The following is a 14,199-nucleotide window of genomic DNA, read 5'->3' on the forward strand; positions in this document are numbered from 1 at the left end:
TGCAGGCTGCCTGGCTCTCCCGGGCTCCCACAGGGCAAGTCTGTCACCAGCAGGGCAGTGAGTAGGTCCTCATCCTGGGATCTGGGGAGACTAGGACTGTTTAGGGACATCCCAGGGAACCCGTCCAGGGCCTCTGGAGTCCACCTCTTGGGGAGTGTTTTAGCCACAAAATCCATGGCCTCCCCCAAACCGTGGGAAGATTATTGGTGTTTCCCAGGCCTGGCCTTTCCCGACTCTGACCCCTTCATGAGAACATCACTTCCTTCTCAATTCTCTTTCCATACCCGGAACTGGGTCCAGAGCAAAGCTGCATTTGGGGTCAGTGTCTGTACTGCCCACAGAGTGTCCTCCGAAACCAAGAGAGAATGGCCTGAAGAGGACAAGGAATCTCGTTGGACTTGGTCGTTCTGTTTTCAGGGTACTGTGTTTGGTTTTGCCTCTATTAACAGCAGGTGATAATGATTTTTATTTAATTTGAACACACTTATTTAATTTGCAAAATAAGGGTGTGAGTAAAAAAGAACAAATAGGTTGATTTACGGGGGATAATTAGGAGGCTCGTGAGTGCTTAGATATGGCAGAGAACACAGAAAGCCTGGAACTGAGCGCCCTCCCAGGGTCCTGTGTGCCTGGCTGCCCTGCAGGGATCCCCAAGGCTCTGGCCCCTACATCCCTCCAGGTTGTGCCAGGTTGTGCCATCTCTTCTTTCTCAGCTTACCGGGTAGCCCTTTTTGGGTCTAGCCGAGAGGCTGATGCATGACCAGGAATAGCTTCCTAAGCTGGGTGGGGCCTTGAGCTTCAAAATCCTGGCCTCAGATTGACACGGTTTACAGAGACTCTCCCCATGTGGACAGAAACGTTCCAGCCTCCAGCCTTGGAATCACAGAAAGTTCACGATGATGATAATAGTAGCAACGGCTCGTCTTCAGCGAGGGCTTCCTGTCGACTAGGCGCTCTGCTAAGCCTTCCTCCAGCATCACAGTTATTCTCCACACCAATCCACAAGGGAGCTACGACTCTTACTGCATTTCACAGATAAGGACACAGAAGCTCAGAGACATGATGCCACTTTTCCAAGATCACACAGCAGGAAAATGAGGAAGCCAGGTTTCAGAACCCAGAACCCAAAGTCTTAACCCATGGTTTGAACTGGGAAGAAGCTTCAAGATCTATTGTGACAGATTAGGAATCTGCAGCCCAGAGAGGAGATGTGGCAAGCCAGGGTGAACAGCCCCAGGGATGAGCGGAACCCTCATGTCTCCAGCCACTGGCATGTGGTTATGGCAGTTCCACCCAAACTTTCATATTTTAAAAATCAGTTTCGCGTCCAGATTACGATCTCCCGAAAACTTCTCTCCCCACTGCTCTCATCTCTGCCCGCTTCCTCCCTGCCCCCCACCTCTCTGTTCCCAGTGGGCGCTAATCCATCACAACTGACTGATGGCTGACTGGCTGTTGACACCTGCCACCGCCCCTGCCTCAGCTCGTGGAGGAGCTGCCTGTCTCCAGGTGGGTGGACTGTCTCCATGGGGAACTCCCAGGAGCTGGGACATGGCCACAGCCTCTCAGCCCTCTCACACTGCTTGTGGGGTCCCAGCTTCAGGACCCTGGTACCTGAGGACCTCAGGGGGTGCTGGACAGCTTGAGCAGAACTACTGAGTGCCAGGCACCCCAGCAAAGCAGTAGTCAGGGAGCCAAAAAAAGGTTCCAGTGTTTTAAGACAAAATATCTAGAAAGAAGCTATTTAATTTTAGCATTACAAGTAAATACAGTGTCATTTGGAGAATAAAAGTGTCTTTTGAATTTCCTGGTGTGGTGGTGGCGGGGTGGGGGGTGCCCTAAGCTCTTCCGTGCCAAGAGCCTCTGAGGCTCTTGAAAAGCAGCCTGAGGGGGCTCAGCCCATGGGGTGCACCAGCGCCAGCCATGGAGACATTGCAGGCCCATCAGAGACGCCAAGCCTTGGCAGGGGCAGCCACTGACAACCTCTGCTGCTCTTTCCCTCGGTGGGGGACAGGTTCGTGCTCCATGCAGGGGTCCAGAGTCCTCCACCCCAGTGCAGTGAAAGCATGAAAGATTGATGGCCTCTTCCTTTTGAAGTCATCTTTGTGTAAATCGCACCACGAGGCCGGCAGCTGCAGCTGCTGCAGGCAAGTCCACGTTCTCTTCCCTGTTTACTGAAAGCTCCTTCAAAGACGCCTTTTCTGCTCACAGAGGCATTGCCGGGCTGCCTGCCTGGTCCCCCAAGGGCCTGGCAGGGCCAGGAAGGGACTTCAGTAGTCACAGGCATTTGCTGGGAGTTGAGCAGGGCAACATCCATGTCCTCACCCTTTCCAGGGCAACAGGAAGGGGCGCATCTCATGGGGCAGCATGTGAGAGGGAGACCAAGCTAGCAGGTGATGGAGCCAGCCAGCCCCAAGCAAATCCCTGCACTGCTTGTCTGCAGCTGTGCAGCGTCCAGCAAGCCATTAGTGTTTCTAAACCACCCTTTGTGAAATGAGGGCCACGGTCCGGGCTGTGGAGTGGGTGGAGGGACTGGAGGAAGTGCCTTGGACCCGTTTAGCCACGGTAGGCGCCATGGGCTGAATCGTGTTTTCCCCAAGTTCATATGTTGAAGCCCTAACCCCTAGTGCGATGGTGTTTAGAGATGGGGTCTTCGGGAGGTAATTAAATGAGCTCAGAGGGCGGGATCCTTGTGATGGTAGTAGTGGCTGTATTAGTCTGTTCTCACACTGTTAATAAAGACATGCCTGAGACTGATAATTTATAAAGGAAAGAGGTTTAATGGACCCACAGTTCCACATGGCTGGAGAGGCCTCACAATCATGGCAGAAGGTGAAGAAGGAGCAAAGGGCACGTCTTACATGGCGCCAGGCAAGACAGCATGTGCAGGGAACTTCCCTTCATAAGACCATCAGATCTTGTGAAATTTATTCACTATCATAAGAACAGCAGAGGAAAGACTAACCCATTGTTCAGTTACCTCCCACTGGGTCTCTCCCAAAACATAGAATTATTACAATTCAAGGTGAGATTTCGGTGGGAACGCAGAGCCGAACCAACCCAGGGTCCTTGTAAGAGGAGACCAGAGTTCTGCCCTCATGCATTTAATAGAGTATTGAGTACTTGATTCAGCAAAGGACGTAATGGTGTTAAATCAATCACCCTGGACACCTGGCACTATAGTGTTGTGGGACATTTGGGGGGCTCCTTCCCTGTTCTGTTCTCCAGAAGTTGATACTTGCTTGCACTCCTGAGAATTTTTTTTTTTTTTGAAATTGCTTTTGTCACCCAGGCTGGAGTGCAATGGCGCGATCTCAGCTCACTGCAACTTCTGCCTCCCGGGTTCAAGCAATTCTTCTGCCTCAGCCTCCCCAGTAGCTGGGATTATAGGCATGTGCCCACACCCGGATAATTTTTGTATTTATAGTAGAGATGGGGTTTCACCATGTTGGCCAGGCTGGTCTCGAACTTTTGACCTCAAGTGATCCACCTTGGCCTCCCAAAGTGCTGTGATTACAGGTGTGAGCCACTACACCTGGCCTAAAGATTTTCATATTCCTTTTCACGAGGATCTGAATTATATCATTAATATTATTTCTTTAGGGGAAGGTCAAAATGAAAAGTGGCAATTTAAAGAAAAAGGTGAAGCAGGCCGGGCGAGGTGGCTCACAGCCCTCCTCCAACCCTCCCGCCCCCTCTTTCCCTTACAGGGACCCTGTTCCTCTATCTGGGCCCGCCCACATAATCCAGGATAATCCGAGCATTTGAGGTTCTTAATTTAATCATGCCCTCCAAGTCCTTTTTGTCATGTAAGGCCACATATTCACAGGTTCCAGGGATTAGGATGTGGACATCTCAGGGGTCACCATTCTGCCTCCCACAGGCACCAATTTACAAATCACTTGATTTTCTCTGATGTTACTATGTGGCTGAACTGCAGAGATGGAGAAAATCTGAAAGGTAAGATTGGAAGAGGGTTGGGGATCTTCTAGGAGACAAATGGTAGAAAGAGAAGAGCCCAAGGGAACTGAGGTGTTGGCAAAGGCCTCGCCATGGTCTAGACTGTTAGGATGGCCCTGAAACCAGGAAGCATTGAGACTGGGAGAAGACGGCAGGGTCAAGACCTGGAGGCTTGGCGAGGTTGCACAACAGGCGTCATGGTGCAGAGGGCGTGGAGGAATTGGGAGCATTGGAAACTGTGACCAGAGAGGAGAGTGATGGCCCTGAAGATTACATTGGGACAGTTAGGGGTAATGACAAGGTCAAGGTTGGAGATAAAGGTCAATGGAGGCGAGAGGCCTGGAGAGCTGTGCAGTCAGGGAGCCAGAGTGGTTGGCCCCGTGGACATCAATGTGCTGTGATGGTGGCAGCACTTGGGGTACAGAGTAAGGCTTTAACCAAGGTCTTTGATGAAAGTGAGGGAGTGGCCAGGAAGGAGTTGGGGAGACAATGGTGATGAGAAAGGGCTCAGGATGGTCTAGGGTCCTGGCCAAGAACCTAAGGTCTTGGCCAACAGCCAGTATCAACCACCAGACGTGAGTTAAAGGGGTACCTCCAGATGATTCCAATCCCCAGCCTTGGAGTCTTCCAGCTGAGGCCACAGGTAGTGAAGCAGAGAAAAATCATCCTGGCCCTGTCTTGTTCAAGCAGAGACAAGAGTCTTTGAGTATATTGAATGGTTGTTTAATACCACTATGTTTTGAGGTAGTTTGTTACACAGCCCTACTGACTGATACACTAGGCAGCTGGAGGGAATTCTATTTTGGGATGTAGAGAATGGCTAAATGTATGGTTGGGTGGGATGAAGCAGGCTCAGCCTTTGGCAAGGAGAGCAGTGTAAAGCTGCTGGCTGTGGCAGATTAGTCTTTTGGGGGATGAAGGAGGGGGGCTGTTTGGTGCATTGTAGCGGCATCCTCAGCTTCTGCCCAATAGATGTCAGCAGCACCCCCTTTCGAGTTATGAAAACCAAAAATATCTCCACGTATTAGTAAACTCCCCTTGGGATGCAAAATTGCCCCTACTTGAAAACCACTGGGCTAGCAATATCTCCCTTTCATGGTTATGAAAATTCTCAAAAAATTATTGTCTTCCTTCCTTCTATCCCCCTCCTTCCCTCTTGGGGGCTGATCCTTTTCTATAATGATCAAATGTATGCATTTTTCTGCCGGCATCTTGATCGTGGATATAATGATCAAGTTGAATGAGATTATTCCTCAAGTACCTGCCACTTCTGTTGAGGATGATATTCAATAATTCTGTGGTTCTTGTTTGGGTCTAGGCACAAGCTCAAGACTGTTCCTCCAACCTGGGTTGAAGGTAGTATGGACCCATGTTACAGATGGGGCATCTGAAGCAGAGAAGAGGTCAGACATCATGTTGGAGCTGAAGGAGGGGCTCGGGACACACAGGTTGATGCAGTCCCAGGCAAAGCTGTCATTTTAAAGTGGGCATGCCCAAAAGAGTTTGGTGGGGGGAGGCCAAGGAGGGAGTTAGCGAACAAAAGATAGAGATCGGGGGCTGACACTGACCAGCTCTTCCCCAAGCTGTTTTCCCCAGGACTAGACTACATTTCCCACCTTCCCTTGCTCCTAGACATGGCCACATGATTGAGTTCTGGCCAATGGTATGTGGACACAGGGTGAAATCACAACTTCCTGGTCCATTAAAATCACTCACAAGGGTCTCCACCCACAAGATCATCTATTCTCTCTTCCCTCCAACTGCCAACTGGACATTAATGCCCAGGGCAACTTAAGAAACACATGTTGAAGATGGCAGAGACTCCATGGGCCTCTGAATCTCTGGATGACTGGGTGGAGCCTAGCACACACCCCCGCACAGCTGAGTGGACTTTATAGGAGTGAGAAATGAACTTCTAGTCTAGATGCCTGGGGTTGTTGTTTATGCAGTCGGCTTATTCTAAGTAACACCAGTGCCAGGGTAAAATGGGGCTACTGGGTTGGAGGAGTGGGGACTTTCAGCAGCATTTTTTTTTTTTTTTGAGACAGGGTCTTACTCTGTTGCTTGAGCTGGAGAGCAGTGGCGGATCTCAGCTCACTGCAACCTCTGCCTCCCGGCAGAGTGATTCTTCTGCCTCAGCCTCTCAAGTAGCTGGGACTACAGGCGTGAGCTACCACACCTGGCTAATTTTTGTACTTTTAGTAGAGACAGGGTTTCACCATGTTGGCCAGGCTGAGCTCAAACTCCTGACCTCAAGTCATCCACCCACCTTGGTCTCCCAAAGTGCTGGGATTACAGGCATGAGTCGCAGTGCCCAGCTCTCAGCAGCATTTGTTTTACATTTATTTTTTATTTCAATAGGTTTTGGGGAACAGGTAGTGTTTGGTGACATGAATAAGTTCTTCAGCGGTTTCTGAGATTTTGCCACACCCATCATTTAATCAGCAGCATTTTGATTAGGGAACTAGAATAATTATTTCTGTGTCAGCTCTTGTGGCTCTCACTCTGTGTGTTAATGGAGGCAGGGTTTTATTTGAACTAAACATGTGACTACATGACCATGGGAGGCGGCACCAAGTCACTCAGTGCAGACTGGCCCAGGAGTACACCCGGGATGGCTGAGAAGCTTGTGCTGAGCCAATTACCTAGGGGCTAAGAATAAATAGGAGTTGCAGAAGTTCTGGCTCAGGGTGCGGACTCTGGGCAGGGTGGAATGACTGCTCGGAGCTTGGCAGTGGGTCAGCTGGTGAGGCGGGGTAAAGGCCTGAGCTCCCCTGGCTCCAGGGCTTGGTGGCTCAGCACATCAGTTTCCCCAGGTGCTTGTCTCAGATAAGAGGAAACAAGGTTAAGGCTGGTGTGGTGGCTCACGTCTGTAATCCCAGCACTTTGGAAGGCAGAGGTGGGTGGATCACAAGGTCAGGAGTTCGAGATCAGCCTGGCCAACATGGAGAAACCCCATCTTTTCTAAAAATACAAAATTAGCTAGGTGGGGTGGTGTGCGCCTGTAATCCCAGCTACGTATGAGGCTGAGGCAGGAGAATCACTTGAACCTGGGAGGTGGAGGTTGCAGTGAGCTGAGATCACGCCATTGCACTCCAGACTGGGCAACAAGAGCCAGACTTTGTCTCAAAAAAAAAAAAAAAAAAAAGAAGGTTAAAAGCTGGGGCAGAAGGCCGAGCACGGTGACTCACGCCTGTAATCCCAGCACTTTGGGAGGCCAAGGCGGGTGGATCACCTGAGGTTGGGAGTTTGAGACCAGCCTGATCAACATGTAGAAACCCCGTCTCTACTAAAAATACAGAATTAGCCAGGCATTGTGGCAAATGCTTGTAATCCCAGCTACTCAGGAGGCTGAGGCAGGAGAATCGCTTGAACCCAGGAGGCGGAGATTGTGGTGAGCCAAGACTGTGCCATTGCACTCCAGCACGGGCAACAGGAGTGAAACTCTGTCTTAAACAACAACAACAAAAATAAGCTAGGACAGAAAGTTCAGAAAAGCCAACAGAGGTTTCTGCAGCCCCAAGGCAGGGATATAGGGATGCTGGGCCCTCATCCTTTCCGCTCCATGCTTTTCGCTGGGACCCGGGCAGGAAAGCTTTTCATGAGACCAAAGTTCTCTTGAAGGAGGCGCAAGAGTTTGGTGTCTCTTGGTTCCAGGAGGAGCAGGGAAGCCTGTGGCTCTTAGCAAGAAAACTCAAGCTCAAAGTCCGAAGGAAAAGGCCAAGTGTAATTGGATTCAAAGGTCTCCTGGGCTGCAGCTTTGGCAGAACCAGGAGAGGGCGCTGCGTATCCCTCCTTGTGCCTCCAAGGAGGGGAAGGTCGAGGTCCAGTCTGTGCTCACTTTCGAGGGTGAAACTGGCTGGCTGCGGTGGTTGTTGGCTGGGGCCTGTGCAGTTTGTTGGCCATAGCCCAGGCTGGCGGGGTTCCCCTGGCCGCTCTCAGTTCCTTACCTTACTCCTCCCTGTGGCCTGGGACAGAGGCGGTTGGATGCCCTGCCTGGGACTGTCCAGTGACAGCGGAGGAAGCCCATTTGGCCTCTGGCCTGAGCCGCATCCTCCCTTCTGTCTTTGCCATCCATGAATCTCACATTTTAGTTCTAGGGATGCTCTACTTCTTCATCATTTCAGCATCCAGGGGTGGGGAGAGGAGGCTGGCTAGTGGCAACCTGGGGGGCAACTTTAGGGTCTTGGTGGCTGTGGCTCTGTCCAGCCGGCCTCCCAACTGCAGGACAGGCCTGGCTCTCTTGGCTGCCCAGGGGCCCACACCCCACCCAGGAGAGCCCGTGTATCTTCTGGCTCATAGGTGAAAAGCCTTGATGGCATCACCCGGAAGTCTGAAACCAGCCATTGGTACTGGGGATGTGGCCAGTGACCCAGATTGAAGCCAGAAAAACCAGCCTTGGCCAGAGTCTGGTCTCCTGGCCCCTGGCCTCCTTCTTTTCTTGTGGGGGTCCACCCCAGACCCAGGGACATATATTATCCCAAATGCCCACAAAGACTTTTGGGGGGGTTCTGCCCCCACCTCCCCATATCAAGAAGAGAACATTTTAAAAATGTTTTTATTTAATTAAAAAAAAGACAGAACTAATAACCCAAAACCAGTAGTAGGGAGTCACAGGTGCTTAACTGGCGAAACACACAGGTTAGGGGCAAGGGGGTGGGGCAGGGCGGGACGAGGGCGAGAAGGCGGGCACAGGCCACCACATCCCCCCGGGCGGGCGTCAGGTCTGAGATGCAGCGGGAGGGCCAGGAAGGGGTGGCCCAGGGCCCAGGGTCCCCGGAGACCCAGCCGGCCTCGGGGAGAAGGCTGAGAAGGCCCGGGTGTCTGAGGTGTTTTGCTCCCGGCTCGTCCCCTTCTTCCTACTCTGTCTTGGTCCCTAGAGTGGGTGCTGTATGCTCTGCCTGGGACTGGGCAAGAGGTAGGATTCATTGGAACACAGCTTTCTCCATGGAATGATAAGAAACTTCTGGGGCGGCGGGAGGGGCGGTGGCAGATGGAGGGGAAACAGAACAGCGTGGCTACCTTGCTTTTGGAAATCACAGAAGAAAGTCTTGGGTCCTTGCTGGATGGCAGGTCTGGGGAGGGCATTTCCCGCCTTCAGCCTGGTGGGACAGGGTCATGGCAGTGGAGGTGGTGGGGTGTGGGGATGGGGCTAGCCTAGAGCAGGTGCAGACCTTGAGCTCTGTTGCTTTTAGCGTCCACTGCTGTGTGCATTTGGACATGCCACCAGACGATGCCAACCCCGACGGGAGTGAGGGCTCCTGAGCATGGCACTCAGGGCCCTGACCAGCCCCATTTCAGCTCCCTGGCACATGGCACAGTCCGCTGGGGCCCCTATGGGCAGATGCATCCTTTCCTGGGGGCAAAGAAGGATGAGACAGACGATGACATCATCACCAGGCTAAACGGACCTGGGTCTGAACCCCAGGGGGCCGAGTCCACCCACGGGCTCCGTGAGCAGGTAGCTGAGGTAAGGATGGGCTCGTGACTTCCCAGCACAACAGCTACTAGGACTACAGGCGACTGTCCAGGGTGGATCAAGGAGTCTCAAAAAGTAAGAAATGATTTCTCTTTAGAAAGCACATGTTTTGTATAAAAGAGGGTTAAGTTCCATGTTCTGGAGAGTTCTTCTTCCAAGCCTGCACACGCGTCCGCGCTCTTTGCTTGCTTCAGGAGGGGGAAGAAAAAAATGGGTGGAAAAACTGGAAAACACAGAACCCACATCCTCAGCTCTGAACAAAGTGCTGAGATCTCCCCTCTGTAGGGAGGAAGAGGAACCCAGCTCGGCCCATTTATCCAAACTTCCTCCACTCCGTCCTGTTAGGTGGTGACGGAATAAATTACAATAATAGGAGTTGTGGGCGAGTTGCTGCTACTTTTTAAGATGAAGAAATGAATGTATGTTGCTCTCCCGGCATTGATTTGCAGGAAGTCAGGATTCGTAACCACCTAGGAAATGGATTTTTGTTCTCTAGGTTTTTGTTTTTGGTCACTCTTCACCCTCATGTCTCCCTTTCTTGCACAGAAGTTCAGGCTCCTGTTGCCAAATGGCAGTAAGAGTCGGGGGTGTCTGTCCACCTTTCCCCTGGGACCCACGATGCTCAGGGTACAGAGCTGCTTCTTGGGGCTGTGACAAGGGCAGAGCAAGAGGCCCCATGGCCACCTTTCTTTTCCCTGACCGATGGAACCCTCCAGACTCTGAAATCCAGTCAGTGGGTCTGTCCTGCCCATTCTGAGGTGGAAACTTCCAGAAGCAGAGAGGAGAGCCAGCAACAGCCCTGGCCTTTACCTGGGCCTCCTCCGCAGGCCAGGGGAAGCCGGCCCCGGGACAGCGCAAAGGCTGAAGCACCAGTTGGCTGCAGAGCTGTCTTCAGGATCACAGGCCACCGCCAGGGTCACGCAGAGAGGGAGAGATGGAGAGGAAGGGAGCGAGCTTCGGCGGTCTCATTTCTGGCTCAACGACACAGGAATCTCAGGTTCAGAAGCAGCTAACCAGAGCCCAGAGACCCCTTGGCATCCGGCAGAGCCTTCTGGTGACCCGGTGCCCAGGCACGGAGGGAAGGCCCTGAAATCCGGTTTTTCTGGCAAGATTCGTTTCCAAGAGGAGATAATGGCTCAATTTTGTCTTCCCGAGTTGGTCAAGGCTATGCAGCCTCAGGAAAGCTCTGGGGCTTCCTGGGAGATTTCAGAGACCCTGGGGCATCAAAACACCCTTTTTGGGGGAGGGGTACAAAGTCAGCCTTCAGCTTCTCCTGCAGCCCCGAGTCCGGTCTCCCAGCACAACCTTTGTGCGAAGCCAGCCCAGGCCACCTCTGGAGACCAGGGAGGCTGTGTTTGGCTTTAGTTCATTGTTCGTCGTCTTGAGGATCACATGCCATCCTGTGGGACAAAAAGAGCCGTCTGGGAAGAGGCCGGAGCTGAGAGAAGGGGCAGGTGGTTCACACGGGGGTCGTCCGTCGGTTCAGCATGCTGACGTGGAAACCTTCCTTCAGGTCCTGCTGGAAGAAGTCGTGAACCTGCAGGAAGCTGGCCTCCTGGTCGGGGCTGTAGCTGGCCGCGGTGGTCACCTTGAGGGGCTCCCTGGACAGCGTGTACATGGACAGCTCCCCCATGGGGATGGCCCCTGCGATCTTCAGGCCCATGGGCGACACATCCCTGGAGGGCGAGGCCTCGGTGGACCTGGAGCTGGACCTCGAGCGCCGTCGCCGGTACCTGTAGCTTGGCATCCTGGCATAAGGAGAAGAGGAAGACGCCTTAAGGAACTCCCGTTTGGTCTTAAACCTCAACTCTTTATTTTTCTCAATGTAAATGTTTACAGCCAGGACGCCCACGGTCTCAGCCACAATGAAAGACAGAGCTCCAAAGTAAAAAGACCAGCCGTAGTTATAATGGTTCTTTTTGTCTTCATCCCGCTTGTCACCCGGGTCCCCTGTGTTGCTGGAGATGTAGACGATGATGCCGATGATGTTACTGAGGCCTGAGAGAAACAGGGAGTGGGGGGCGGGGCCAGGGAGGGAGAGAGGCAGAGGTTAGACCCACAACCGGATGGGCAGGGCAGGGAACAGGTGGCCACTCCCCTCTCTGATGAGTATCTGTTTATTCTGGTTGATAATTTTTCTTTTCAGTCATTACTTTTGAATGAGTAATAGAGTACAAAGTTCAAATGAGGTATACAATAAACTCTTAGCCCCCAGTTCTCCTCTTGAAGGCAGCTACTGTTATCTTCTTTCATATGTCCTTCCAGAAAAAAATCTCTAACACACACACACACATACACACACACACACACACACACACACACACTCCTATTTTTTTTTTTGCACAATACTCTGGCTGCTTGTTTTCTCACTTAACAGTACGTCTAAGCGACGGCTCCGAATCCGGCCATGGAAAGCTGGTCCTGACTTTCTAACTACATGCGGCACCCCATATGGGGGTGACCCACCTGACCAGGCAAGATCAAGTCACCCTTCTTAAGGGCGCAATCCAGTGGCATTTGGTGATTTCACAACGCTGTGCAAGCATCCAAAGTGTTTCTGTCACCCCAACAGGAAGCCCTGTTCGGCAGCTGTTCCTCATTCTCACCAAAGTCAGCTGTCCCCTGTCAGCTAGTCAGTGGCAGAGTGAGGTCACAGTTAGTGCTGGGGCCCTGAAGGTGGTGCTGTGGATCACGAACATCCCTCTTGGCCCAGCCACACCTTCCTTTTGGGGTGACAAAAATGTTTTGGACGTTTGCACAACGTTGTGAAAGCACCAAGTGCCACTGGATTGTGCCCTTCAAGAGAGTTACTTTTATCTTGCATGAATTTCACTTCCTGAACACCAGGACTTTACAAGTCACTTGAGTGTGCCGCGAAGTTACATCTGCATTCCCCCAAGGAGGCACACTCCCCGGCAGCAGGGACCATGCAAAACAGGCACTCCCGTGTCCCCAGCCTCTAGCCCAGCACCAGCACGGGCAGGTGGGCTGGCGGCTCACCTGCGGCCACAAAGAGGATGCCGGCGCTGAGGACGATGTTGTTCTTGCGGCTGTAGATCCTGCCAGCGCCGATGCACAGGCCCCCCAGCAGAAGCAGGATGGTGCTGAGGATGGGGAAGACGCTGGATGCTCGTACAATGCCTGGCCGGGGAAGTGGGGCACAAAGCAGAAGACAGTGAGATCGGCTGCCCTTCTGGGCATGACTGCATATCTCTCCCAGGAAACTTGCAGCTCCAGGCCCTTCCCTGGGATTTGAGATTCCCATCGGGACCTAGAGACTCAAGGTGGGCCAGGGCCTGGGGCCGGCTTGGGGCCATTAGATCAGATGCAAGTGGGGGCTCGGGGCCACTGGATCACATGCAAGCAGGCCTGCACTTCACCCTGGAGTCACATCTGTCTACCTCTTGCTTAGTCTCTCCCTGGAAGTGGGCACCAGGGAGGCCACAGTAACAGCCGTGAAAGCACCAAACCGCATCACATTTCTGTGACACTGCAAAGCCAGCTAGGCCCTTGCATGAACGAGGTCTCTGTGAAGCCCCTGGAAGGCTGGGGAGCACAAGGGTCTACAAACAGGGGGCCCTGGTCAGTGGTTGAGGGCACAGACATCAGCATTAGGTGGGTCTGGGCACGGGTCCCGCTGTGACATGCTGTCTGTGCACCTTGGTCAATCACTTTCACTCTCCAAAACTCAGCTTCCCATCTGTGGCAATCTGTGGCATGAGGTTCCTCATGCACCAATGTCCTATGTAAGGTGCATAGCACTGGGCCTGGCCATTCTGTACCTTCATCATCATCATCATCATCATCATCCCCAAGGTGACAGACAAGGGTGTGGGACCTCACGACTGGCCTGAAGTCGCAGGGGCAGTGTGGCTGGGCCGAGAGGGATGCTCGTGACCCACAGTGTCCACAGAGCCACCTCTGTAGCCCTGACATCAGGGCTTTGCCACTGACTAACCTCTCTCTGCCACCGACCAGCTGACTGGGGACAGCTGACTTTGTGACAACCTCAGTGCCGTTTTATAACTTGGGGATAGTTACACCTAACTGTAGGGAGTTGAATTGTGGCCTCCCTCGAATATATCTACATCCTAACCTTTAGGACCTGTGAATTGATCTTATTTAGAAAAAGGGTCTTGGCTGGGCGCAGTGGCTCACGCCTGTAATCCCAGCACTTTGGGAGGCTGAGGCAGGCGGACCACCTGAGGTCAAGAGATCCAGATCAGCCTGCGCAATATGGTAAAACTCTGTCTATACTAAAAATACAAAAGAAATTTAGCCAGGCGTGGTGGCGCTCCCCTGTAATCCCAGCTACTCGGGAGGCTGAGGCAGGAGAATTGCTTGAACCTGGGAGGCAGAGGTTGTAGCGAGCCAAGATCGTGCCATTGCACTCCAGCCTGGGTGACAAGAGCGAGATTTTGTCTCAAAAAAAAAAAAAAAAAGAAAGAAAAAGAAAAAGAAAAAGGGTCTTGCAGATGTGACTCAGTTAAGAATCTTAAGCTGAGATCATCTGGGATGAATCTGGTGGGCCCTAGATCCAATGACGAGCATCCTTATAAGAACCTGATAGGAAGAGAAGACACAGGGAGAAGGGCTGTGAAGACAGAGGCAGAGACCTGATGGTGCTGCCATGAGCCAAGGGAAGCTGGAAGAGGAAGGGTCCTCCCCCAGAGCCTTCAGAGAAAGCAGGGTCCCCAACACCTTGATTCTGGGCTTCTGGCTTCCACACCATGACGGTGAATTTCTGTTGCAAGTCACGC

At 52.5% G+C, this 14,199-nt stretch overlaps 1 protein-coding gene and 1 pseudogene across 1 annotated transcript in view; both read right to left on the reverse strand.

Annotated features, from left to right (window-relative positions):
• Nucleotides 1-8,504: 8,504 nt before the first annotated feature.
• Nucleotides 8,505-14,199, reverse strand: part of CACNG4 (calcium voltage-gated channel auxiliary subunit gamma 4) — a 61,280-nt gene continuing 55,585 nt past the window's right edge. Inside the window, exons 3-4 of the mRNA XM_035301586.3 lie at nt 12,440-12,580; nt 8,505-11,437 (exon numbers count right to left, since the gene is read on the reverse strand). Coding sequence (XP_035157477.1) covers nt 10,899-11,437; nt 12,440-12,580 — 680 coding nt within the window. The 3' untranslated portion in view covers nt 8,505-10,898. The remainder of the gene's footprint in view (nt 11,438-12,439; nt 12,581-14,199) is intronic.
• On the reverse strand, nt 9,840-10,838 carry LOC144582824 (uncharacterized; annotated as a pseudogene).

This window comes from Callithrix jacchus, chromosome 5, assembly GCF_049354715.1.
Source record: "Callithrix jacchus isolate 240 chromosome 5, calJac240_pri, whole genome shotgun sequence".
Lineage (NCBI taxonomy): Eukaryota > Metazoa > Chordata > Mammalia > Primates > Cebidae > Callithrix > Callithrix jacchus.